This window comes from Ovis canadensis, chromosome 25, assembly GCF_042477335.2.
Source record: "Ovis canadensis isolate MfBH-ARS-UI-01 breed Bighorn chromosome 25, ARS-UI_OviCan_v2, whole genome shotgun sequence".
Classification (NCBI taxonomy): Eukaryota; Metazoa; Chordata; class Mammalia; order Artiodactyla; family Bovidae; genus Ovis; species Ovis canadensis.
This window is the reverse complement of record NC_091269.1, coordinates 19183757-19210414: the sequence shown is the minus strand read 5'-3', so window position 1 is coordinate 19210414 and position 26658 is coordinate 19183757. Positions and strand designations below refer to the sequence as shown.

At 47.5% G+C, this 26658-nt stretch overlaps 1 protein-coding gene across 1 annotated transcript; it reads right to left on the bottom strand.

Annotated features, from left to right (window-relative positions):
- Window positions 1–26624, bottom strand: URB2 (URB2 ribosome biogenesis homolog). The gene is made up of 10 exons (XM_069572576.1): window positions 26371–26624; window positions 24556–24694; window positions 22149–22325; window positions 17004–20325; window positions 14181–14341; window positions 11473–11583; window positions 10772–11014; window positions 6690–6777; window positions 4054–4193; window positions 1–444 (listed from the first exon to the last, which is right to left on the bottom strand). Exons 2-10 carry the CDS (start codon window positions 24679–24681, stop codon window positions 247–249), a joined length of 4566 nt encoding a protein of 1521 aa, XP_069428677.1. The 5' UTR covers window positions 24682–24694; window positions 26371–26624; the 3' UTR covers window positions 1–246.
- Between the last annotated feature and the right edge of the window lie 34 nt (window positions 26625–26658).

Sequence of the window (26658 nt, the reverse complement as noted above, 5' to 3'; positions counted from 1 at the left end):
GGAGATCTGGCAATTTTTATTCAACTCACCAGGATCTATTTTCAGGATGCTATTGTAACGTTTACTGCATTAAAAAAAAATACGTTAGAAAATATCTGGTGTGAAAAAATCAGTGTAAAAGGCAATACATATTATATAAACCCCAAAGGATTTTGCACGCATTTCAGTGCTGTGAATTCAAGCGTCTGAAGCCCGACATCCTCCAGCTCGCCCAGGCCCAGGCCCAGGGGCGCGGCCTGGGGCAGCTCAGACAGCGTATCTTTTCTCTCCCTCGCGCTTGGCCTTGTGGTGCTTCACATAGTCGCTGTGCAGCTCCTTGAAGACGTTGCTCACCCCCAGCTGCAGTGAGGCCCGCAGGAACCGGATGTCGGACTCGATGCACAGGTCCAGGATGAGGTAGATACCCTCTTGCAGGAGGACTTTCACTGCTGGATACAAAGTGACCTGGGATGAGGGAATACACTTGTCTGTGAGAGCAAACAGGCAGATGCCAGGCCCTAGAATGCCTGATGACGGAGTCCGACTTTGGCCGCCAATTTGAGAAAAGATGCTCCTTTTAAAATGTCATTTTGCACGTAACTTAATTGAATATTCATATCTCAAAAGTTTATATCTGGAAGAAATACAGGTCAACTCAAGCCAACAAAAACTTGCAGTAAAACATCATGAAATCACAGAGGTAGCTTTGCTCTTCAGTAAATGATGCTTCTGTGCTTACCAGGGGTATTTAAAAACTGGAAGCTTTAGATTTAAAAACCGTATAGTAAGAGTCACCTTATTGGTCACATTCTTCCATGTGGCCAATCTTACTGGAAGCTATCCTACCTGTGGGATAAGGGTAGCAAAGTCACCACTTCCTCCAGAGCAGGGCAGGTGGGCAGCATTCTCCAAGCAGATCCCTGACAGATCTTGTCACAGGGCCCAACGTCAGATGTGATTTCTAATTACCATTTAATAGGTTTTTAGTTCTTTCAACAATAACACAATGGGCCCTAAATCCCTAAATGTCCAGAATAATTTAATCGGTCCCTGTGTCCAAGGAGGCAATCCTTGCAAAGAATCTGGGTTAACCAAAATCTGGGCTACAGCAGAAGTGGGCAGTCCAGCTCTGGTGTGACCACATCTGCTACTGGCACAAACTTTCAGATCAGAGATTCAGATTGGTATCTGGACAAAAAGGCCAAGACAGCAGGCACTGCTCACCATGCCAGGGCCTCGCAGGCTGCAGCTGGACCTGGGCTGCACAGAGTCTGTACACCACAGCAGCAGCAACCAGAAGCAGAGGAAGGTTCGAGACGACAACCCGGGGGGCGGCCGGTTCCTTATTAGTGTCCTGATGACCTAGCAGCTCATGCCTCTCTGCAAACATGCAGCTTCTAGCGAGTATACAGTTCATTAACTAGAAGAAGCATGACTCACCAAGGTAACCTCTGGGAGGCATTTGTTTTTGCCGCTAATGATGCTATTCTTCAGAGTTATGGTTAGTTCCACATGATAGCTCAAAAAGCATTTGACAGATAATCACCTTAATTAAATTCTGCTATTTTATAGATGATAAGAACATTCAAGGACAGCAGGAGGAAGGACTGGTCTGCGATTCCATACTAAGGTATTAGGGCAGGAAAGAAAAAATGAAACAGAGAAACTAAAAACCGAAGTCTTTCACCTCACTAGCTGGGGTGAGAACCTGCTCACTCATTCACTGAATCGTCACTCACTGAACAATCCCCCTTCCAAACGCAACAAGAGGCAGAGTGATTTCCGCCGGGGCAGAACAGATATCTGAACTAAGTGCTGGAGTTCAGATGTCGCAGTCCTTTTACCTGGCATCTCCTGGTGAAGGCAAAGCCCAGAGCGTGGGGTGGGGTGGGGTGGGGTGGGGGAACAAGAAGCCAGTAGGATCAGGATAACACAAGCACTGCACACCTTTACCTTAGACAACTCATTGAGAAAACAAGAAGGGGGAGCCAGTTTCTACAACATTGGCCAATGAATGAAAACACTTCTAGGTAACTTTTAAAAGGACCCTAGGCCAGGTGAGTAGGAGAAGGCAATGGCAACCCACTCCAGTACTCTTGCCTGGAAAATGGGCGGAGGAGCCTAGTAGGCTGTGGTCCATGGGGTCGCTAGGAGTCGGACACGACTGAGCGACTTCACTTTCACTTTTCCTTTCATGCATTGGAGAAGGAAATGGCAACCCACTCCAATGTTCTTGCCTGGAGAATCCCAGGGACGGCAGAGCCTGGTGGGCTGCCGTCTATGGGGTCGCACAGAGTCGGACACGACTGAAGCAACTTAGCAGCAGCAGCAGGCCAGGTGAGTAGTGCAAATTATTTACCCAAAGCTATCAATAAAGAGGGAAAACTGTAAATCTGATCTACGGGTAAAAGAGAAGATAAAAGTGACCATAATTTCCCTGACACATGCCCAGGGTTAACACAACACTGCATGGAAGGAACAGTCTGCAGCAGTGGCTGCCTCTCCCTGACCGAGGCTGTCTCATCGTCACCAGCCCCAATCACTGACGCACCTTCACCCATGGCACCTGCCTCCAAAAAGCGAGGGGAAGGCGAGCTAACACACTTGAGGGGAAGGCAAGCTACGCTTGCCATCCAGCTTGTAATTAAAACAACATGTCTTCCTGGTCTCCAAACATTTACAGTTCTCTCAGGAGAAGCTGCTAACGCACACGGAATACTTTCTTCATTACCAATTTTAAAAACAAATAAAAGGTAAAACATAGACTGTCCTGCCAATGGATTCTGGGACACAACTCCCTGAGATAATTCCCAAAGCTTTTGGTCTTCAAGATTAAAAATAAAAAAATAACCAATAAGCATAAATTAGACATGTATAAAGAGGCTGGGACGCGAAAGACTTTTCATACAGTAAATCTCAGGATAATAATCAGTGACTTCACGCTTCAAATTACAGACTCCCCTCTTGTCCTTAGGTAAGAGATACTGTGGCGTCTCATTCAGTTCCTCAGCTCGTGTTCCAACAAAAGCTCACACAGTAATGACTGCTTGGGAAATATCAAGAGTCTATAAAAATGCTAAATAATTGCAAGGAAACCAAAGTCCAAGCCCACATCTCATTCAAAGGACGACTTGAAGGGGCTCCTGCATGTGGCTCTGGCTCCCATACACCTGCCTCCCACCCGCCCACCCACCTGCCCACATGATGGGCGTCTCCACTTACTGAGGGAGCAGGGTCGGGGCTGTGGAAACGCCCTGAAACAGGGTCAGGATGGAAGCCAGGACCACGCCAGGCTTTCTGAGGAATCCCATTCCGATGACCCTCCTTAGAGGAAACGCTGACTCCTCTAATGTAACACTTTACCAGCGACTCATCACCATTCTTACAAGATTCACAACAGGATATTCTATCGAGAGCAAGATATACTACACAAGTAGAGAGATATACACCTGAACATACTGTACTTTACGCCTCTGACTTTCCATTTAAACAAAGAAGACATGAAGTCTTATAATGAACTTACTACACAGGTCACAGGGGGTCTTGTGGAAATAAAAAATAGCACATTGACACACCAAAGTGAGATCACTGTTGAAGAATGAATGAATTATCCAGAAGCCTGAAGTCAGACGAACTGGGACTACAGCCTTTAATCCAACTGAAGAAGTCTACCAGGATCTTTCCCAGGTCACCTGCTTGAGTGAGAGCAGCTGAGCCACATGCACAACGAGCCCTTGAGCCCCCTGCTGGGAGGGACCCTAGGCCCTCTTTCTGTCTCCCGCTCTAAGACTTGGGTAATACTTCATCTCCCTCATGACCCAAGAGACCAAGCAAAACAGGCCTAGGGCTCACGCTGGAGCAAGGAAAGGCCTAACGGTGGCAGCAGAAGCCCGCCAGCCTGGCGCCGCCAGCCTCTGCGTCCTTGTGCGGCCCTCAGTGACCCTGCAGGGTGGCTGCACCCGCAGGGCAGCTGCCGCCAGGGAGGCCCACCAGGCCCCACGGGTCATACTGCCAGAAGGCCTGTGATCGAGGCTGTGAACAGAAGCGCCTGGGGAGGCAGGCGGCTCGGCCTACCTTCTGTGCCTCCACCACATACTGGGCCACCAGGAAGGGGGCAAACACCCGGAACTCCTCGGCCCGTGCTGCCAGGTGGCTGTACATCCTTTCCACGAGGCGGGCACACGCCAGCACCGCCGGCAGGTCCTCTGCACTTCCTGTGGAAGCAAAGTGTTTCCAAACTGATTAATTCAGAAACCACGCATTTTAACTCTTCTAATTGTATACTTTCAACATAGCCCCGATTATTCAAACCGTCTGGTTTTTTTTTTTTCCCCCTAGACTCTTTAATTGGCTCAATTTGAAGACAGAATTAGGGGGAGACATTGCATCCAAATATTTATCTATATTGCAAAGAAAAGAACACTTACAATACTCAAGAGTCCATGATTGTTTTTTTAAGAGATGAACTAGAATAACCAAGATTTTAGGATGAATCTAGGATTGCTATTGTATTTAAAAAGGACACGGATATCTAAAAGAAAACTTAAATGTGGGAAAAAAAAGAAAAACCAACTTAAAAAAAAGGCTTTTGATATCAAATGGTTCTAAAGATAAGATGTGTCTTTGCCTCATTAAGTTTCAAAAGTCATCTAGGATTTTTCTTTCCTAGTTGGAGATATATATATATATGACTCAACTAACATTACTAGATCTACCCAGTTTCCCAGATTTATTTCAGACTCCTAGCTCTTCCCCTAGAGTGCCAGGATCACCCAGGCCTTAACAAACTCCTCCTCAGAATTCTAACAGTCTGAAATGTACCACAACCCAGGGTACACATGCCCCCTCGTCTGTCACAGCAGGGTGGGCCAGATACTCTGGCACAGCAGAGCAACCTCCCTGGTTTTCCCTCAGCATAGTAATACACTTTTTATTAAATTCTAGAAAATGCAAACAAGCCTATAATGACAAAAAGCACATTGGCTGCTGCCAGGGCTTGGGGCTGGACCCCAAGAGGGCTCTTCTGGGAATGAAACAAATGCTGTTTTAACGTCGTGGTGCTTTCCTGCATGCATTTATCCGTCAAAACTCACTGAAGTATATACTTCAAATGGATGCAGTTTCTTACACATATATTATGCAACAATGAGCTTAATTTTTGGAATGCACAATGCCTTTTTTTAAACATTGAATACATATACAAATATCTTACATATAAGCAATTTTTCTAGGTGAATGCTATTTTATGAAAGTACATAAACTGTTAACATCACTCCACTGAACATTTTAATAAGTAATACTTATGAGTGAGCCTCTTTAGCTTCTAATCTATACCACATCTTCTCTCTAGAAACTCTGAAGACACATGCGGTTCACACAGGAATTCCTGGCACCTGTTATCTCAGTCCAAATGTCATTAAAGAGTATAACCAGCTAAGATGCTCTGCAATTAAGCCATGAACACATCAGAGAGCCCAGTCTGGCCTGACAGGAGGTGACTGGGCCCCACCAGCAATGACGAGGCAGAACCCAGAGCCCAAGGTCAAACTTGAGGGTATGCTGATGACCACAAGCTGCACACACCCAATCCACCCTGACTGCCAGGCCAGGACCAGGTCTTCTGCCACAGTGGATGGCACAGCCAGAACCAGGCTCTGGCTGTTGAGTTCAGAACTGATCTCAGGGGCCTGAGCAAAGAGCTGGAGTCACGCCCACAGCCAGCACAGGGGCAGGAACCTGTTTCCAAATCCTGTTGCCAGACAGACTCACAAAGTCACATGAGAATGCAAAATACCTAATTGTGCTACTAGCTGACCCCAAAATTAGGCAGAATAATTTGGGAATTACAGTAATAACTCTACTTTTTCTCTTTCTGCAAAAGGTAATTGGTTAAGTAGCTTAAATCTCCAAGTCTAAACCCATTAACCTGATTCACAAGTGGGGATTATTGCCACCATATACTTGGGTGAGTACCACCCATATATTTCTAGCCCAGAACTATTGTCTTGGGGTTTCCCCCCTGATGCCCTCCAAGCTGAGCTCTCAGGCCCTCCTTTGTAGTCCTGAGCACCCAGCACATCCACCCTTGTGCCAGGCACAGCACACGGTACGTTCACAAATTTGAAACGGCACAGTACAGAGAGTCTCACTTTATATGCAAATTTCTAAATAATGAGAATCTCCTATAAATTAGAAGTTTAGCAAGAATCAACCAACTTCAAGGCTGGAAAACCAGCTGTACACATAATTTACACGATTGCCATATGGCAGTTTGCTTCACTGTTAAACAAACATGACCTTGAAGAGATACAGTGGGAATGGTGAACTGCAGAGACTCCACCCTTTTATTAGATGAGTGATGAACTGGCTCGGCTACTGTCTGCTCCCCTTTAATCTCCCCACTGACCTATGAGCTCCAGAAACAGTTCTTGAATCCACAGAAAAGAATCTTCAGAAAAGAACTATTTCAGTTAGGGGGTGTCAAATGCATTCACTGCTGCAGATACAGTAAAAACTGTGACTTTTTTTTTAATGTGACATTTAAAAAACTGTTCTGAGTATTCCTTTAATGATCTGAATATGTATCTTATTTAAACTTCACTGGGTTGTTTAAGTTGGGTGGTTTTTTACCTTTGGTAACACGTGTGGCCAGAGACACCTGTAAAATAAACACATTTGAAATTGTGCATAATACCGTTTCTCTGAATTACCTTTATCTTTCTGCCGTCCTTCATGTATAATTGAACACACCAATCTATGAAAACAGTTCAGGAAAGAAGGGATGGTTTTCAGCATTACCTGAAATAAGAGACAAAATAATATAAAAATATGTAGGCAACTGTTTATTTCAAGTTCTACTTTAAAGGAAGTTGTTATTTATTTCCTTCTTAACTTTACCCATCAGGATACTCAAAACAGTTGCAGCAACTCCTCCTAGCCAGGACTTGCTAGGGAAATGCTCACTCTACTTATTTAACTGCTTTACATCCTGTTTTCATGGTTGGAGTAGGGCTCCCACACTGCATAACTTTAGGAATCTAATGAAGCCATCCTGGTTTAGAATTTGCTGAATCTGTCTTTTACTCTAAGTTGTTTCTGGTGCATTCTGGATATGGGTAGAAACAAATAACAAAAAGTACAGTAGCCAATGTATTCAAGTATAACGGGCACTAGAGAAAAAGATTACATGAAGCAAACCCATTCAAAATGAGAAACAAAATTTCTCATTTTTTAGCAATGAAAAGGTCTGGCTGGGACTTTATCTTGAAAAATGATATCTTAAGTTATAAACAGGATTCTTTCATACTCAACCATCCTGAGATGTCAAGATTGCCAGAAGAAATATCAATAACCTCAGATACGCAGGTGACACCACTCTTATGGCAGAAAGCGAAGAACTAAAGAGGCTCTTGATGAAAGTGAAAGAGGAGAGTGAAAAAGTTGGCTTACAGCTCAACATTCAGAAAACGAAGATCATGGCATCTGGTCCCATTACTTCATGGCAAGTAGATGGGGAAACAATGGAAACAGTGACAGACTTTATTTTGGGGGGCTCCCAAATCACTGTAGATGGTGACTGCAGCCATGAAATTAAAAGACACTTGCTCCTTGGAAGAAAAGCTATGACCAAACTAAACAGCATATTAAAAAGCAGAGACATTACTTTGCCAAAAAAGGTCCATCTAGTCAAAGTTATGGTTTTTCCAGTAGTCATGTATGAGAGTTGGATTATAAAGAGAGCTGAGTGCTGAAGAACTGATACTTTTAAACCGTGGTGTTTAGAAGACTCTTGAGAGTCCCTTGGACTGCAAGATCAAACCAGTCTATCCTAAAGGAAATCAGTCCTGAATATTCATTGGAAGGACTGATCTGAAGCTGAAACTCCAAATCTTTGGCCACCTGATGTGAAGAACTGACTCACTGGGAAAGACCCTGATGCTGGGAAAGATTGAAGGCAGGAGGAGAAGGGGACAACAGAGGATGAGATGGTTGGATGGCATCACTGACTCAATGGACATAAGTTTAAGCAAGCTCTGGGAGTTGGTGATGGACAGGGAAGCCTGGCGTGCTGCAGTCCATGGGGTCACAAAGAGTCGGACACGACTGAGCAACCGAACTGAACTGAACTGATCCTGAGATCATAATCAAAGCAAGACACTGTCAAATAAAGCAGGCAGAAGCCACACAGGGCTACTGAAATTTAAACTAAGTTAAAATTCAGTTCCTAGTCATACAATTTTTAGCCCACATTTCACATTTTTAGCCCACATTCCACATTTTTAGCCCACATTCCACATTTTTAGCCCACAGTCCACATTTTCAGCCCACATTCCACATTTTCAGCCCACATTCCACATTTTCAGCCCACATTCCACATTTTCAGCCCACAGTCCACATTTTTAGCCCACATTTCACATTTTTAGCCCACAGTCCACATTTTTAGCCCACAGTCCACATTTTTAGCCCACATTCCGCATTTTTAGCCCACAGTCCACATTTTTAGCCCACAGTCCACATTTTTAGCCCACAGTCCACATTTTTAGCCCACATTCCACATTTCTAGCCCACATTCCACATTTCTAGCCCACAGTCCACATTTTTAGCCCACATTCCACATTTTTAGCCCACATTTCACATTTTTAGCCCACATTTCACATGGTCAAGACATGTCCGACAGTTCCCGTGGGGGATGCAGGTTCAAACACCCCCAGCCCCGGAGAAGCTCTATTCGGCAGCACTGCTCTAAGGCTCAGGGTGAGCAAGGAGTGGATCAAGCGCTAGGACTCTTTTCTTTGGTACAGTTTATTCAAGCAAGGTCTGGAGAGCATAATATACCATTCTTTATGTCAAATCATCAACTTCCGCAACATGTTCAGAAAAAGGTCATCTTGCCAAATCTCTCAGTGTGTCACCATGTTTCCTGAGGCCCTCGCTTCATCCTGACATCACAGTGATGAAAAGCACACAGATCCAAGGTCAGACCATCTGAGCTCACACCCTGCTTAACATGCAGTCCTAGACAGAGCACTGAGTCTTTCCACGCCTATTTCCTCATTTGCAAACTGAGGATAACAACAGGTTGTCATGAGGGTTAAATAAGGTAAAACATATCAAAAGCTCAGAATGGCACCAGCTGCTGTACTGCTGGGTACCCTGGCTGGGCTCACTTCCTGCTGTTCCCTTCAGATTCACCTGAGCAGATTCTAGCCTGGGGTTTCTATCAACTCTTTTGTATCACCTACTGCACACATGACCCAACGCATGGGCCCTGCTCCTTGCAATGTGCCCACAAGCTGTCACAGGTCACGCCCTTCTTTATTGCAATGCCATGTTCTTATCCTTGCCAGCTCTCTCCTACTATTAAACGGTCTAATTCTGCTCAATGGTTATTCATCATTGGTTTTGCAGGAGATGCAGACAGCTTTCCAATGTTACTTTCAAAAACTGCTTGAAATCCCACAGCTTTTGCAAGATCTGCAGTTCAGTTTATAACTGATTGGTACTGACCTCTTCCCTGGTGGCTCAGATGGTAAAGCGTCTGCCTACAACGTGGGAGACCCGGGTTCAATCCCTGGGTTGGGAAGATCTCCTGGAGAAGGAAATGGCAACCCACTCTAGTACTCTTGCCTGGAAAATCCCATGGATGGAGGAACCTGGTAGGCTACAGTCCATGGGGTTGCAAAGAGTTGGACACGACTGAGCAACTTCACTTTCACTTTATTGCATGGATATTCTACAGTCACACAGTAATCTAAGAATCAGCAGTGATCTAACAAACAAAGATGCTTACCAGATGGGCAGCGCCAAAGGCGATTGTTAAGTGGGGAGGACACTGGATGGAGTGCTTAGTTTACCAGAAAATCAATTTTTCAAAAAGTACACTATTGGCAGGTCTCCAAACTTAGCGCATTAAAACATTAAAACATATTTGAATGTGCCTATGTATATGTGTATCTGTCCTTTTAGAAGTTCCCATGTATCACGTAGGGCAGTGGCATAGCAAAATGAACACTGGTCAAAGAATTCCAGTCTTCTAGCTAAAATTCAGACTCAGCGCGGTGACAGTGATCAAATCATTCAGCAGCTCTGAGCATCAGTTTCTCTGCCAATGAAATGGGATTGTCACTGACTACAGAGTTGCTGTAGGCGTGAAACAAGACACGCAGCACATGTTCAGTAAATGTTAGCTGAACTGAAATCTTTTCTATGAAGCATCTGTTCCTAGTCTCATTTTATTTAAAAAGTGGCATACTATAAAACCAGAACTCAGGATACCTCACTCACTATAATCAACTGAATTATAAACCCAAGATGAGATCTAAGCCAGTGAGTGACATTTAAATATATGATCCCTGTGTCTCAGCAGTAACGAATCTGCTTGCAATGCAGAAGATGCAGGTTCAGTCCCTGTGTTGGGAAGATCCCCTGGAGAAGGAAATGGCAATCGACTCCAGTATTCTTGTCTGGGAAATCCCATGGACAGAGAGAAGTCTGGTGGGCCACAGTCCAAGGGGTCACAAAGAGTCAGACACACCTTAGTGACTAAACAAAAACTGCAAAAACAGAATAACTCCTAATGGGCTTCCAGAAACACATACTACACAGATATGTTTTAAGTGTCAGATTCAACACAGCCTGATGTGAAGGTCACACCCTCCCGTGCATGAGAAACCACCTGGGCCCTAGAAACCACTGGAAGCAAAAAGTTTGCCTTGCAAATCCTTACCCTCCTCCTGCTGCTGTTCTCCTGAAAGTTGCATTTCCCTGCCCACATGCACCCTGCCCTCCTCACCTTCGGGTGACACTGCAGGATTGAAAAAAGCACGTTGTGTGCCCTCGAGAAGATACGCCCATACTCAAGGGGCTTCAGGTGGTCCAAGGGTACGGTCAGCAGGATGCTGAAGGCCAGGCTGACGTGGTGAGGGTTTCTGATGGTCCCTTCCCCCTGCCGCAGCAGTGCAGCCAGGACGTCCAAGACAGGCCCCACTAGAGCCAGGGCCAAGGGCTGCTCCTGACAAGCCTCTTGAGTCTGCAGCTACAGGGCAAGGAACAAGGGACAGAAAATGAAGGCAAATCTCCAGGGAAATAGCCCCAAACCCGAAGTGACAGAGGTAAGAAAGTCCAGACTCCAGCACTGACCAGGTCCCACCCTGATCGCCATCCACACCCCCACCCTCTTCTTCCTGATGCTCCCCCTACCCATACCTAAGTACAAATGGGCTTTGCCCACTAATGCAGATTCCCAGTGAAAACAGAAGATCAGAGAGAAGGCTTAGACCCTATGCCCTGAGAATGTGCTCATCCAGGGGATTGCTCATGTAGCACAAGTTAGACTCAGAGCTGATAATGACGTAAGCGCAAGCTGTAAGCACAGTGCTTACAGCTCAGGACACGGCCCCAGAAACACGCTCTGCATAATAAAACCCGAGTGTGACAGAAGCAGAAGCGACTGAAAGGCAGGGACAGGGGTACGCACAACCCAGAGGTACTCACCATCAGAGCCGTGACCATCTGCGGGCACGCGCGCCAGAATAAACTAGCCTTCTCTTCACTGCACGGACAGTTCAGGAGTAACTTAACTAACGTCGCAGCCGACAACACAGCCTAGGGGACAAGGGAAAACACTAGCAGTGGAAGGAGCTGGCTCCGGAAGGAGGCCCATCTCAGGAAGCAGGCCAGTCACGCTGCTGTAACAAAGCAGAGCCCGTTAAGAGTCCCACACTGGGGTGGGAATGAGACTCGGCTCTGTCAAGTCCTGAGGGTGACACCCTTTACACCACTTGAGGAAATACATGAACTAGGTGGGCAGAACTGTGGCAAAGGAAGAGCCTCCTCTGTAGCACCTCACCAAACCAAACATGTAAACATGCCGGGACAGTGAAACAGAAGACGCTGCAGAGATGTTAATCAGAGGCCCAGTTCATCAAGGTGGTGTCAAAAGAGGAGGCCACCATCCCTTACCCATGAGATCCATCTGTGCCTAGGGATAAAAAGCAGGGCCAGAAGGAAACACGGACAAAGTGTAACAATTAGACCAAGTGCCATGGTGACAGGTGATGATATTAAACCATGAGAAAGGAAGGAAAGTGACTAGACCCATGTGGGCATCTCACACCGTGAACTCGAGCCTTATGGCGGCCCCTTAATTCTCTCCTAATGTTGTAGCCTCCCCCACCATGAAATCCTAGCTTCTGCGCTTTGCCCTTGCTCCCTCTGACCAGACACCCCCACTCTCTCTGCTGAGATCCACTCCCCTCTCCACCTCCCTGGAGGTTGTGTCTCCCCATCAAGGGTCTGCTCACTGCCCCAGCCCCTGCCATCCATCTCCCTACTCACACCCATTCCACCTCCGTCTCCCTAGCAACACCCCCATTTCCATTCAAATCTTCTTTATCTCTGAACTCAGCTCAGTCTCACCTCCTCCACAATGTTCCTCTGACTAGCTGATGGTATCTTTCTTTCTTTTTAATAAATAAATACTGCATGCAAGATCTGTTTCTCGACCAGGTATCAAATCTGAGCTCCCTATAGTGGAAGCACGGGGTCTTAACCACTGAACTGCCAGGGCAGTCCCTGACAGGTGTAAATGGAAGGTCATGGGTTGTATTCGCTGGTTGGCTGAAGGAAAGCCCAGAGGCCTTCTCAAAGCTAGGCCTTCGGAGCTGCAGACACACAGTAAAAACTCCCAGGGAGGCAAGCACATGCTGTTGGTGGGGTGGAGGGAGGGCTCACATGGAGAAGCAGCAAGCTCCCTCTGTCGCCCCCAATCTGCCCCCAACCAGCTCTCCTCCCACTCACATCAAAATCCACCTCTGGGTGCCAATTCTAACCAAAAGTCAAGAAAACCCTCATGAAACAGAGAGAGCCTGGGACCCAGCGAGCCCCTAGCTTTCCTCCTTCTGTGCAAGCAACAGCCTCCAGCCGGTCTGGTGCTCAGGCTGGTCAGGGGGCCGAACTCGAGCACTTTGGCTCTGCACAGAGGCTTCCTGGACACACTGACCTAGTGTGAAGTCAGGGCTTTGTTAGCAATGACCGAGTAGGCTGGGGGCAGAGGGCCCAAGGGCAGCTTGCTACCCTGAGAGATTCTCAAGTGGGAGCTGGGCTATGTGACCAAACCAAGTAACATTTTCAAAAGTATGATGTGAGTGATCTCAAACAATGGAGAGTAGCACTTAACTTTTTATGTGTCTGTAGACGGTTACTCCTTGCAAGAAAAGTTATGACCAACCTAGACAGCATATTCAAAAGCAGAGACATTACTTTGACGACTAAGGTCCGTCTAGTCAAGGCTGTGGTTTTTCCTGTGGTCATGTATGGATGTGAGAGTTGGACTGTGAAGAAGGCTGAGTGCCGAAGAATTGATGCTTTTGAACTGAGGTGTTGGAGAAGACTCTTGAGAGTCCCATGGACTGCAAGGAGATCCAACCAGTCCATTCTGAAGGAGATCAACCCTGGGATTTCTTTGGAAGTAATGATGCTAAAGCTGAAGCTCCGACACTTTGGCCACCTCATGCGAAGAGTTGACTCATTGGAAAAGACTCTGATGCTGGGAGGGATTGGGGGCAGGAGAAGGGGACGACCGAGGATGAGGTGGCTGGATGGCATCACGGACTCGATGGACGTGAGTCTGAGTGAACTCTGGGAGATGGTGATGGACAGGGAGGCCTGGCGTGCTGAGATTCATGGGGTCGCAAAGAGTCGGACACGACTGAGCGACTGAACTAACTGACTGATTATGAGTGTGTGCGTGCTATGCATGCTAAGTCTCTTTAGTCGCGTCTGACTTAACGCAACCCTACGAACTGTAGCTTGCAGGCTCCTCTGTCCATGGGATTCTCCAGGCAAGAATATTGGAGTGGGTTGCCATTTCCTTCTCCAGGGGATTTTCTCGACCCAGGGATCGAACCCACACCTCTTACATCGTCTTCTGCACTGGCAGGCAGGTTCTTCACCACTAGCACCACCTGGGAAGCCCAATAGTATTCAATATGGTAAGAACACAGTTGTAATTTGAAAGAGCCCCCCTTTGGAAAATACAGCCTCTGTGCATTGAGGACCTGGGCTCCCCTGAGTCCACAGCTCCGTCCCAAACTCCCACGGTGCCTACAGTCGCTGTTGGATTGATATTGCACATTTGTGTCACTTCAGCACTGACACGGGCATTTCCAACTCTTCCCACTAAAGCCAAAGGGGCAACCCACCTGCAGATCTGCTCTCCACAGGTTACTGACGTCCAGTCCCTGGAGGATACACTGCAGCCACATGTGGAAGTCTTCTGTCGTCCCAGACTCTAACATTCGGGTGAACAAAGCTCCCAAGTGAGGCTCAATCTCCTCAACTACCTGAACCGGAATCGCAGGATCTGTGAAGGAAACGAGACTGCTAAGATATGGCAGACAAGGGGCAGGTTAAGTAAACCATCTCAGTGAGATGAAATGGTGTGCGGTCAGTAAAGGCCAGCATTTCGGAGACATGGGCAGAGCCACAGTGCAAGTGAAAAAGCGGAGCACACTCACAGCCTGGCACCGCCCTCTCACACCCGGCCCTTGCGCCCTGCCCACAGCACCTGTGCACCCAGTGTAAAGAGTCCAAGAGGACGACGGCGGCGACGTCCAGCAGGGCTCACCTCTAGACCGTGGGAGACAGGTGACTGGCGATCGCTTCATACTCTTTTCTACTTTTCTTATATTCTTTTATGAACTCAGTAGGGGCTCAGGGGTGGGGTGGTACTTTTACATAGATGGGGATGTTGAAGGGATGGAAAGAAGCCCAGGCTCATGAAGCCTGTCTGCTGCAGTTACCCCGGTTCCCCTACTTAATGCAGGACAGTCTTACGAAGTACACCCAGGGTCCGCAGGTTCATCAGAGAGCCCACAGTCAGCAGGCTCAGGGCCCTTTACGATCCAACCCCAGCATAACTGTTCCAGCCAGCAGATGAGCCCACCCTGAGCAAGTCCCTCCTGCGCCCCAATCTGTGTTTCCTACAGGAAGCACTGAGGGCGGGTGGACCGGCCCAAGGCTCTGAGAGACAACATCCAGGTCCAAGTGTCCCACAGCTGCAGGATTCTGGAGGCGTGACCTCCCTGAGCCTCAACTCTCTCATCTGTGAAATGGGTGGGACAGCACCAACTCCTAGAGTTGGTCAAACACTGGATGGCTGAACGTCAGCACCATGACCTCACTGCCCTCCCCTCACCCATCTCCCGCAGGAGGCCTTCACTGCCAGAGTCCACTGTGCTGGTTGCTTCAAAGCCTTTCCTCACCCTGTGACTCTGGTAATTTGTGTGAATGTCTGTTTACTAAATTAGGTCAAAACCAATACCTTATTCATCTCCAGAGGAGGACACAGTTCCACACATATAGGAAGCATTTTTAAGTGATGGTTTTTTATAACTGAATCGAGGTAGTCAATTCTCCTGTCAGACAGCATTTCTTACAAATTCTCATTTTTCTGAGCTGAGACCTACTTGACTTACCCTGAAGGACCAAGGTGGTCACCTTAACCCTTCCTCTCCCAGCCCAAAGCCCCAGGCCACCCCCCTTGGCCTTTCCTCCAGACCTCTCACCACCCTGGTCCCTTCTAGAGGCGAATCTAGCAGCTCAGGTGCGTGAGGCCTGCCCCCATGGCAACACTGGCAACACTCAGGCCAACGATCTGGGGGTGCAGTAGGGTATGAGGCCTCACCCCCCAACCCAGCTCTGTCTGGGGTAAAAGGTACAACAAGTCCAGGGACACATAACTAGGACTCTGAGGCTGCCTCCAATTATGGGGGTCTCAGGGATAAAGGAGGACACTCCATTCATATTTAACAAAGGGGAAGGGGGCCAGCGCTTTAGACCACCAGCGGCCATTTCTTAGGACACTGGTCTTAAATGCTCTATCAGAACGTGTTAAATGAGTTAACGGAAGACTGAATTTAACCCATGAAGAAGGTGACACCATTCCGTGAGAGTCGCTGACAGAGTGAAACAGAACACAGAACACGTACCCAAGGCCCCCAAGTCAGTCCACACCCAGAACAGACCAGGAGGGGAGGCAGCAGCCCTCTGCCCTGGCCGTGGCCCAGGAGGCCTCTCTTCCTACAAAGCCCAAGAACATCTGTGGGTGCGAGAATACCACAGCCCCCGCTCGCCACCGCAGCCTCCCCACCAGGGAACAGAGGTCAGTGTGCACTGTGAGGGCTGGGCTAGGCTGGCGGGCCCCCCGCCCCACCTCAGAGGATCTTAACTAGCCTCCACTTCAGTAACAAGCAAATAAGAAAACAGGCCCACAGCAACTGGGAACAGTGCTACCTTGATGAGATCAAGTTAGGGATGGACTCTGGTCTGCTAACCTCTGACCTGGGGACAGCAGGGAGTGAATTCTGCATCAAGATGCTGGCTAGGCTTTTGGCCCTGATTAGCTACCCTGCAAGGGTGACACCCAGCTAAAACACTGCGATGACATCATGGGCTGCGCCACTGTCCAATCAGGTCGCAGGGCCCCAAAATGGCCAGGACCACTGAGGCCCGGGGGACGATGTCCGCCCTCACAGAGTTTCACGAGGCTCCCCATAAGTTAAGTCGCCTGCAACTTTAAGAGGTGGGCAGGTTTACTCTTTCTTAAGTCCACCGGTGATGCTGAAGATCTGATACTGGAGAGCCTACAAAGAGGGATGAAGCTGTCTACGTTGACTTCTGGGGCCAGGATGGAAAGACTCAATCATAGAAGAGTGATTCAAAACTATAAACTAGAATGACCTCCAAAATAAGTGAAGAACTAAAGCATGAAACAATATATCTAGAAGCCTGCTATTTGTGTAAAAAGCAGGAAAACAATTGTGAGTAACTGCTCACATGCCCAAAGAAGGGAGACGCTAGACATGAACACCAGGGAGGGCTTCTACCAGCTCCTGGTGTAGCACCCTCTGAAATGCACCCCTGGTTCACAAAAGGGGGCGGGCAGAAAGTCACCTGGCTGCCGCTCAGTGACCTTCCGCCAAAAGCTATCCAGTACAGAAGCAGCTCAAGAGAAAGCGCCTCACCTGCAAGGACTTTCCTCACAGCATGAAACACGGAGGTACACACAGAATCCTCCTGAGGATGTAGCTCTGGGACCAAAAAGAACAGAGTTAAAAACTGCACGGCTGCCTGGAAAGATCGGGGATCTCCCGCTAGGGCTGGCAACTCCAACAGGATCTGAGCATAGGTGGTCTGGTAGAGAGTGGTGTAGGCGGACAGCGCTTCGTCTGTCCCTTTCGAAACATCTGTCCAATCGTGCCTGGAGCGCAGGGCCACATCGGCCTCCAAGAGCGAGCCCAAGGACGAGATGACAGCGGGCAGGAGGCGGCCCTGGGCCCTGGGGGCCATGCAGCGCTGGAGCAGGGCCCCCGCCTGCAGCACTACCTCCTTCAACAGCTTGGGCAGCACCTCTGGGGCCTCGTCCTGCTGCTTCTGCTCCTTGACTAAAGGCCCCAGCACTTGGCACACCTTGGTTAAGGACACCAGCATGAGCTGCTGGCCCACAGGAATCTGATTTTCTGACTGTTTGCCTGAAGTCACTTCATTGTGCAGTTGGTGCCCTGAGAGGAAGGCAAGGATTTTCCCAAAATTGAGCCCCAGACTGAGCTTTCTCTGGATAAGCATCTGCAGGAGCTGTTCTAAGAACGTTCCCACCACCTGGAGGAATTCCAGCCAAGAGGGGTCATCCACACTCACAAGAAGCCTCCTGCTGGCTCTGAACAAGGAGGTCAGTGTGATCTCAAAGATATCGCTAACATACATGACCCTGAGCACAGCCTGGGCACTCTTTCCTCTCTGCAGGCAACCGAGAAGCTGGTAGCACGTCCTCAAACACCTGAGGCTCAGGGAGGAGGAGCAAGAGCTGCCCGGCGTGGCGACGGCCACAGACAGTAACAGAAGAAAACAATGCACATGATAGGGTGCCGGGAGGCTGTCCAGCTGTAGAGCAGAAAGAATCCCCAAAAGCTGCAGGATGCTCTCCAACTGCTCCCCCTCCAGCTGAATGGGGGAGTCACCCCTGACCAACGAGAGTACGTTTTGGGCAATTTCTTCTCTTGGCTCTACACCTTCAAATCCAACTTTGGCAAATCTGCTTTCCCAGTGAGCCATGACCATGTAATCCTCTTCAAAGAGCCAGGGCAGCTGCTGGCGGAGAAGAGCTGGCTCCCTCTGGGCAGCGGCACACAGGATGCTGCCACAGCACGCGGTCAAGCCCAGGAAGAACGCAGAGTGGAGGGACTGCATTTCAGGGAAGAGAGGGCTGTGGAGGACAGCCTGCGAGATCTTTCCGAGTGTGATATCTGGTTCCTCCTCCGCTAAGCCTTCCTGGGCTTTGCTCACTGGTAAAGTTCTCAGCAGGATGCTGGCCAGGTACTGTAGGTCATCTGGACCAAGATATGATGTTAAAATCATGAGATTGGACATGACCAAGTGCCAGTGGGCAATGGGGTAGGTGAGCGCACTCACTGTCCCGACCTGGCCATCCCAGGAAGCTGACGTCCCCCGGGTCACACTCGCTCTCCCAGAGCCCAGGATGTAGGCGGCATCACGCCTCAGAGCACAGAGGGCTTCTTCAGACTGGAAAGTGGCTTGCAGTAAGGTGTTCTTCATTCTCTGCAGGTGGAGCTGCTCCAGGCAGTACCGACCAAGGGAGTCGGACTGAAGCGTGAACTCCTCTATCTCCTCCCAACGCTCGGCCTCCACGCCCGGGAGCAGCGCAAGGGGGCCTGAGGGCTCTGGGGTAGCGCCCGCCAAGGCCCCGGGCTCAGAGCGGTATGGGCTGCAGTTCAAGCGCAGCGCGGCGTCCACCTGGGCCCAGGAGTGGGCAAGCAGAAGCGCAGAGTCGCCAACCTTCTGCTGCCAGAGCTCAGGCGGTGAGGACCAGGGCTTGCAAAGGAGGGCCAGCAGGGGCTTCACGAGGCCCTGCAGCATTCCGTCCATGGCCTTCCGCATGCGCCTGACCACAGGCAGGGGTGAGCCAGCATCCAAGCTCCGCGCGTGGACCATGACACAGCACAGCAGCGAGCTCAGCGACAGGGACTTCAGGGCCATGTCCTCGTCACCCTGCAAGCCAGGCAACACCAGAGACTGGAACTGCTCCTGCACCTGGGCCCACATGTCCAGGACCTGGCTCAGGGGCAGCTCCGGGAGGCACTCTTGGAGCACCGCAGCAGGACCAGCAGCCAGCAGTGGCAGTCTCAGCGCCTCAGCTGCGGGGCGACAGAGCACCCCTAGCACCTCCTCGAACAGCCGGGGTACCTGCCGGAGCCTGGCGTATGTCTGGAAGAGTGTGTGGATCAGTGCCTCCTGGGCTTTCTGGGTCCGCAACTCTGTGACTTCTGCGTCAATCCATGCTGAAGCCAACAGGTCATCCAGGTCTGGCTCCAGGATCAAATGATTCAGGGAGAGCAAAACCTTGAGGCAGCGGAACCAGGCTGGCACGAGGGCCTGTGGATGGTTTAGCAGCAACTCAGCCAGACGACGGTAAAAGTGGAACTGAGCCTCACCATGCCGGATTCGGTCCGCAGCGATGTTGTAGATGGTGTTACTGGCCACTGAGTTTAGAAGCTGTTCCACAACAAGGAGTTCTGCGGTCCAATCGGACACAGACAGGGCTTGCCTCTGCTCCTCCAGGTGGGAGATTCTTAAGCAGCCAAAAAGTTGAGGGAGCACCTTGAAGCAAAGCAGCTGGTTCCCCTCCTTGAGGTAAGACTCAACAAAGAGTTTGTACAGCAAGGCCACAGAGTTGGCCACCACTGAAGCCTGAAGGGGCGGGTCACAGTAGCCAGCATCCACCAGCCTGGCAATTATAGTGCCCAGGGGAGCTAGAAGATTCTTCATGGCCCCTATCTTTGAGTCGCCTTGCTGCTGGTCCAAGAGCTCCTCTCTGTATGAAGGGAGCAACTCAGGCTGAAAAGCTCCACCTCGAAGCACAGCCTCAATCTGATTCCTAATGTCCCGGCCTAGCGCTGGCCGCAGCTGGCCCTGGCCAGCCTGAGTCCATGTGCCCCCCGAGAGAAAGTGTCTCAAGACCAGGCAGGGCTGGAGCAGGTGCCCAGTCAACTCCCCAAAGGCGCGTCTCGGGTTGACCTGCTGCTGCTGAAGTGAGAGGTAGTGGCTGAGGCTCAGGTGAATGACTTCAAACAACTGGGGTGTTACGGCTCCTGGCTGCCGACCGGCCAACCAGCAGAGCTGGCTCAGCAGGTCAACTATCAGCTCCTGCCTGGCCGTGTAGATGACAGCAAGGGCAGGTGTCGAGAGGATACCCTGGCAGCAGCTCAGCACAACACAGATGTTCCTCTGGGATCCCAAAAGAGAGAACTCGGCTATCCTCTCATTGATGATCTGAGTATTGAGAAAGAAAGGAAACTCGTCACTGACACTAAACCCGCAGACACTCAAAAAACACAACACAATGAGCAAACTCGCTCCTTGCCCTGATCTTAATGAGAAAAAAATGCCCAGATTAGCACATCTAAATGGACTTGACTTTTCCTTAGCACATCAAAAGAAGCCAGAGGACCTGTCTTAATTCCTACACACATCCATCTCCTACCAATATAAATTAAGAAAAGGGCTCCATGCCTTTATATTATCTGCTGTCCTTTTCTAAACAGCAGAGTTTTATAAGGCTTAAAGTCCAAAGATTTCATGTTTTCTTAGAACCTAAACCTATAATTCAACTTAGATGCTACAGGTAGATGGGACAGTGACTTCGGTTATGATCCTGTGGTCCAAAACACATTTCTATAATCAGTAATACTGTTTGTATCTAAAAAAGCCAAAGCAAAAGGCATTCTTAAAAGAAGAAAACAAACATTGCCAGTTACTACTTATAGCAAACCCAGTCTACAGCTTTCAAAATTCTGAAAGTCACAAAAAACAGAAATCACAAGGGCCAGGCAGATTCCAAAATTCACTTATGGGCTATGCAACTTGCTTCCAGCCTCACAGCATCTGAGAATCAAATTTATCCCAGGTACCAAGTTATGAGTAGCCCAATGACACAGGTGTGTTTATCTCCATCCATATAACTGCTGGCTCCGGAAAAGCTGAACCAAAAATATTTTGTACTTAAATGCCAGCACTCTACTATGGTAATCTTCAAATATTTCTGATTATACAACTTTTTCTACTTTTATACCTGATAAGGTTATAAATTACACACATGCACCAAAGTACGAGTATTTTATACAATTATAAGGCATACATAAAAATTAAGGTGACCTTTTAAAAATCATATAAAGATGAAATATTTTCTTCTCATATCCCCTAAGGACCATTCAGAATAGTCCAGTTTGGTGACCACTGACCTATTAGTTTAAAAAGTGACATAATTCAGAGCATAATTTCAAGAACCACTAAAGCTTGTGAGCCATCAGGCTATCAACCATTTAATTCCTCTGTTCCCAGCCTCTACTGCTTTTCTCCGGCCCACTGAGTCAAAAACCTTTGAGGAAAATCTCATCTGGATTTTGACCTTTGATCTCCCTCTAGTTCAACAAAAAGGTGGGGGAAAAAAGTCATAAAGTAGCATCATCTGCTGGATACCTTTTCTAATTAAAAAGGTAATTAACCAGCTTATGAAAACGTTCTAATCTTTTATTCAATATTAAATAATATAAAGTGCTTAGTTCAGTCAGTAATGAAAGCCACGGCAGATGAGGCCTGCCCACCGCTCCCCTCCTGCTGTGCAGCCCAGTTCCTAACTCTCAGGGGTTAGGGACACCTGGTATAGCGAATTTGATATACATTCAATAAACATCAATTATTATTATAACTGTAAATGTACTATTTATTTCTTCTCCCCTGCTGTTGCGCTGTGTGTGTGCTCAGTCGTTTCCAACTCTTTGCAACCCCACAGACTGTACCTCATCAGGCTCCTCCATCCATGAAATTTTCCAGCAAGAATACTGGAGCATGTTGCCATTTCCTACTCCAGGAGATCTTCTAGACACAAGGATCGAACCTGCGCCTCATGCATCTCCTGCACTGGCAGGTGGGTTCTTTACCACTAGCACTACCTGGGAAGCCATCTCCCCTCCTACCTTGATATTTTCTGCATCTTGATATAATTAACCATAAGACAATTAAGCCTCTGGCATTAACAGGAAATCAACAGAGATACATGTAACATATACAGGATAACACAGGAAACTGTTAATTACCTTGATGAGGGAAATCTGAAGGTTAACTGTCTTTCCATTCTTGAGGAGGTTCTGCAGTTTTCTGCTATGTAGAATGTTATCTACATAGATCCAAAGCCTTTCAACAATGTCTTCCTTCAGTTCAAGTTTTTTCTTATAAAATCCAACCAACGACTGCCTTGCCCAATCAAGCAATACCTGAATTTGGAAAAAAATATACTTAAAAATAAATGAATTTCTTTATCAAGAAAAACACTGGACATTTATAGGGACATCCCATGAATAACCAAATACAACTGCCGGGGGAAGAACTTTCTTTACAACTTATCTTTGGTAATATTGTGTTTTGATACCTTAAAATATGTTTATTAAACAATTAAAAAAAAACTAACTTTGGAGACTTCCCTGGTGGTCCAGTGGCTAAGACTCCATGCTCCCAATGCAGGGGGCATGGGTTCGATCCCTCATCAGGGAACAGGATCCCACATGTCACAACTAAAAGATCCTGAATACCGCAACAAAGATATTGTGTGCCCCAACTAAGACCCAGCACAGACAAATAAATAAATTAAACAAAAAAGAAAAAAACTAATTTGGCCATCACCTGGGGCCAATAAAAAGTTTCAAGTGAAATGGTTTCTTCTAACTAATCACTTCTAAATTATAAAAGTTAAAAGCACAACAACAATTGCTCAGGATGGCCTCAAAAAAGAATGACACACAAAAGCAAAGATGCAGAGTCAGGAGACCAGAGTTTGTGTCCCGGCTTCCTGAGTTACCTGCAGCTTCATCTCTAAACCTACTTATTGCGTTTAGAAGACAGAGTCTTCCATGAATGATTCACAAATGCTGTATCAGGAGGAGGGCTGAACATGGATAGTTTTCATTATTGCGACATGATTCCTTATTCATAAACACAAGGAAAGGTGGTGAGGCCCCAGCTCAAGACACCAGAAATGTCCATAACAGCATGAATAGTGCAAATGCTAAAAGAAAAAAACTCTCCCGAGAAGGATAGTGGAAACCTTGATCAAACTGCCTGCCACAGCTGTCAGGTGACACTTAGGCAGCCAAAACGGTTCTTACGTACAGCCAGATTCAGAAACTACTAGTTCTGCTGGTGCTGTACAAAGTGGATCTCATCATTTCAACAGCGGTAATCCATCTTTGACAATTATGAACTGCTTTATTGTTGTTGTTTCGTCACTAAGTTGAGTCTGATGTCTTTTGCAACCCCACGTACTGTAGCCCACCAGGCTCCTCTGTCCATGGGATTTCCCAGGCAAGAATACTGGAGTGGGTTGCCATTTCCTTCTTCAGGGGATCTTCCCAACCCAGGGATCGAACCTGTGTCTCCTGCATTGACAGGTGAATTCTTTACTGCTGAGGCACCAAATGACTGTATGTTAACCCATTTTAATGAGTTCATCACCTTGGTGTCTCCATTACATTAACAGTTTTTCTTAGTCAGATAAGTTTGAGAAATGTTAACAAAGAACGATGTCTTTCTTGCTTCCTAATCTGTTTCTAATCTATCACTTTATAATCTAATTCCCTTTGGGTTATTACAAATGCTAAAGCTTCTCTACTTCCCAACCTTTGATTCATCAAGTTCCAAAGATGTTCAAAAAGCACCAATAAGAATTGTTTATGGAGCATCACTTAGGATTTACAAATAACTGAAACTGCCAACAGACTCAGAACCTAATTCCTGTAAGTGAAAGTGAAGTCGCTCAGTCGTGTCCGACTCTTTGCAACCCCGTGGACTGTACCCTACCAGGCTCCTCTGTCCATGGGATTTTCCAGGCAATAGTACTGGAGTGGATTGCCATTTCCTTCTCCAGGGGATCTTCCTAAACCAGGGATTGAACCCTGGTCTCCCACATTGTAGACAGACACTTTACCGTCTGAGCCACCAGGTAACCCAAGTCCAAATGTGTTCACTGATGCCCATACTTAGGGCTTCCCAAGTGGCACCAGTGGTAAAGAACCTGCCTGCCAATGCAGGTGATATAAGAGACGCGGGTTCAGTCCTTCGGTTGGGAAGATCCCCTGGAGAAGGGCATGGCAACCTACTCCAGTATTCTTACACGGAGAAACCCATGGACAGAGGAGCCTGGCAGGCTACGGCACATAGGGTCACAAAGAGTTGAACAGGGTTGAAGTAACTTAGCACACACCCACATAATTTGGAATATAAGAGATATTTCCAAACATAAAAGAAATGCTGAGGTTTTATAACAGAAAAAGTTTGTTAGTGAAATATCTATTAACTTTTTCTCACTGAAACTACTTTTAACTTTCTAACCATGCTTCCTTCTCCAACCTTTTCTCTAATCTTTTAAAATTTTAACTAAACATCAATATGCAATTTAATAAGTGACCATTAGTTTAGGTCGTAAAACCGTAACTTTTGCATTAAACTTACTTGCTCTTTATTTGGAAGAAGACACTGGTGAGAAATCCAAGCAAAGTGAGCTAGTTTTAGTTTATCTTCCCAGGACGTTGTCTTGCTTTTAAGTTTCACAGAAATGCCAGAATAAACAGCTGCCATTTCGGCACTTTACCTACAATTTAAAGCAATGGGAAAAAAATACGTTATATAAAGGTCAAACTTAATAGGCACCAAAAATGAACATTATGTACCTTATTGTCTACATAACTTATACTCCTTTAAAAAATATTCTTCAGTGAATTAAAACACCATTGGGCAGAAGTCAATATATAGGATGCTTGAGTCCATGAGTTTTCTAGAAGAAAGCTTTCATGCTTTTCACATGAAAGCAGACAGAAGATGGATTACCCACACGTGTAAAAGTATTCCTGCTGTGATCAAACATGACATCCTCAGAGGTCAGTGTGCAGGAATTCACTGAAACAAAACCCAAAGTGTTCAAATTACTTGAGAACACTCAAATTACTTTATTTTCACACATGGCTTTAGATTGAAAGGGTTGTTACAGCAAAAATGTCCTAATACATACATACTGTAGAGTATGTATTAGGATCCACTCCACTAAACAGTTTAAAAAGATAAGCAGTATTTGGAAATGGTAATATTTCTCCAAGTTCAAAAGAAATAAAGTATAAACCCAGTCCCAACAGAAAGACTTATTTCAGCTGCAACAGTAACTTCATTAATTTACGAAAATACACTGCTTCTAAAGACTCTACAGAATACAGTTAAACAATTAATGTTGGAAAAATACAATACAAAAAAAATTATGACTAAAGCACCAATACAAACATACCAACCACTTATAATCCTATAAAACTGAGATAAATGTAGCTTTGAGTTTCCTAAAAGTCATAGTAAAAATGGAAAACATCAGATTAAATCATTCTCATTCTATTAAACAAGTCAGCTCCTCAAAGGAGAAAGTTTTTCATGGTACTTAATACTGAACTAGAGATCCCAGGTGGCTCAGTGGGTAAAGAATATCCCTGCAATGTAGGAGACACAGAGATGCAAGTCCATCCCCGGGTCCAGAAGATCCCCTGGAGAAGGGCATGGCAACACACTTCAGTATTCTTGCCTGGAGAACCCCGTGGACAGAGGAAGCTGGTGGGCCACAGTCCACAGGGTCACAAAGAGTCGGACACGACTGAAGGACGGACCACAGCACTGCAAACAGCAACCAAATAGGACCAGTGAAATATGGAGGCAAAATCGCGGCCTCAAGATTCTATTTTAAATACTCTCAAACGAAAAGAGTTTGATCTACTGAGAGCTGGATCACTGGATTTCTTTAATCTAAGGGGTCCGAAATTCTCCACACCTACCTTCAGAATTAATTCTCTATAGGCATTTTTACAAGGGAATAAGGAACGATACTATTCCTCTGTTACAGAGACCAGAACAGTCAAAAGATGTCAGTCTGCCGTGTGTCAAAACATCCAATATACATCCAACAGTTACTAACTTAACTGTGAAATTCAATGACCATCACGACAGCTACCAAGTACTTAAAAAGCGTCTGAAGAACTGGCTACAAAGACGCCCCAGACAACTCTCCTAGACCTGCCAACCTTGGGCTCCCGGTGACCTCAACGATCTCTGCGAACGCGCGTGGGAAGTCGGGTTGAGGACCACAAACCCGCGAGGACAGCAAAGCCGCGTCCGTCTCGCGCGTTCACACGCCGGAACCCTGAGGAGCTCAAGGAAGCTAACAGCCAGGAGGCAGGCGAGAGGCCGCCGGAGGAGCGACCAGCGGGGAGGACCGGGCCTTGGTGGGGAGCTCACCTGGAGGGACGTGGTCACCTGGTAGGAGCCGCGATCGGGGCGGAAGGCCGGCCGGGAGGGGACTCACCTGCCGGCAACCCCAGGTGAGGAACTCACGCAGGCCCCGCCGTGAGGCGCAGCGGACTGGTCGGAGGTCAGTCCCCGAGTCGGGAGCTCTCCCGGCGGTCAGTCCCGGACCTCGCGGGGACGGACAGCAACAACGGGAGCGACTCCGGAGCTACCACGTGAGGGCCTCGCTCCTTCCGCCCAAAGCCAGCCGCCCGGGTTTGGGCGGCGCGGCGCTGGGAG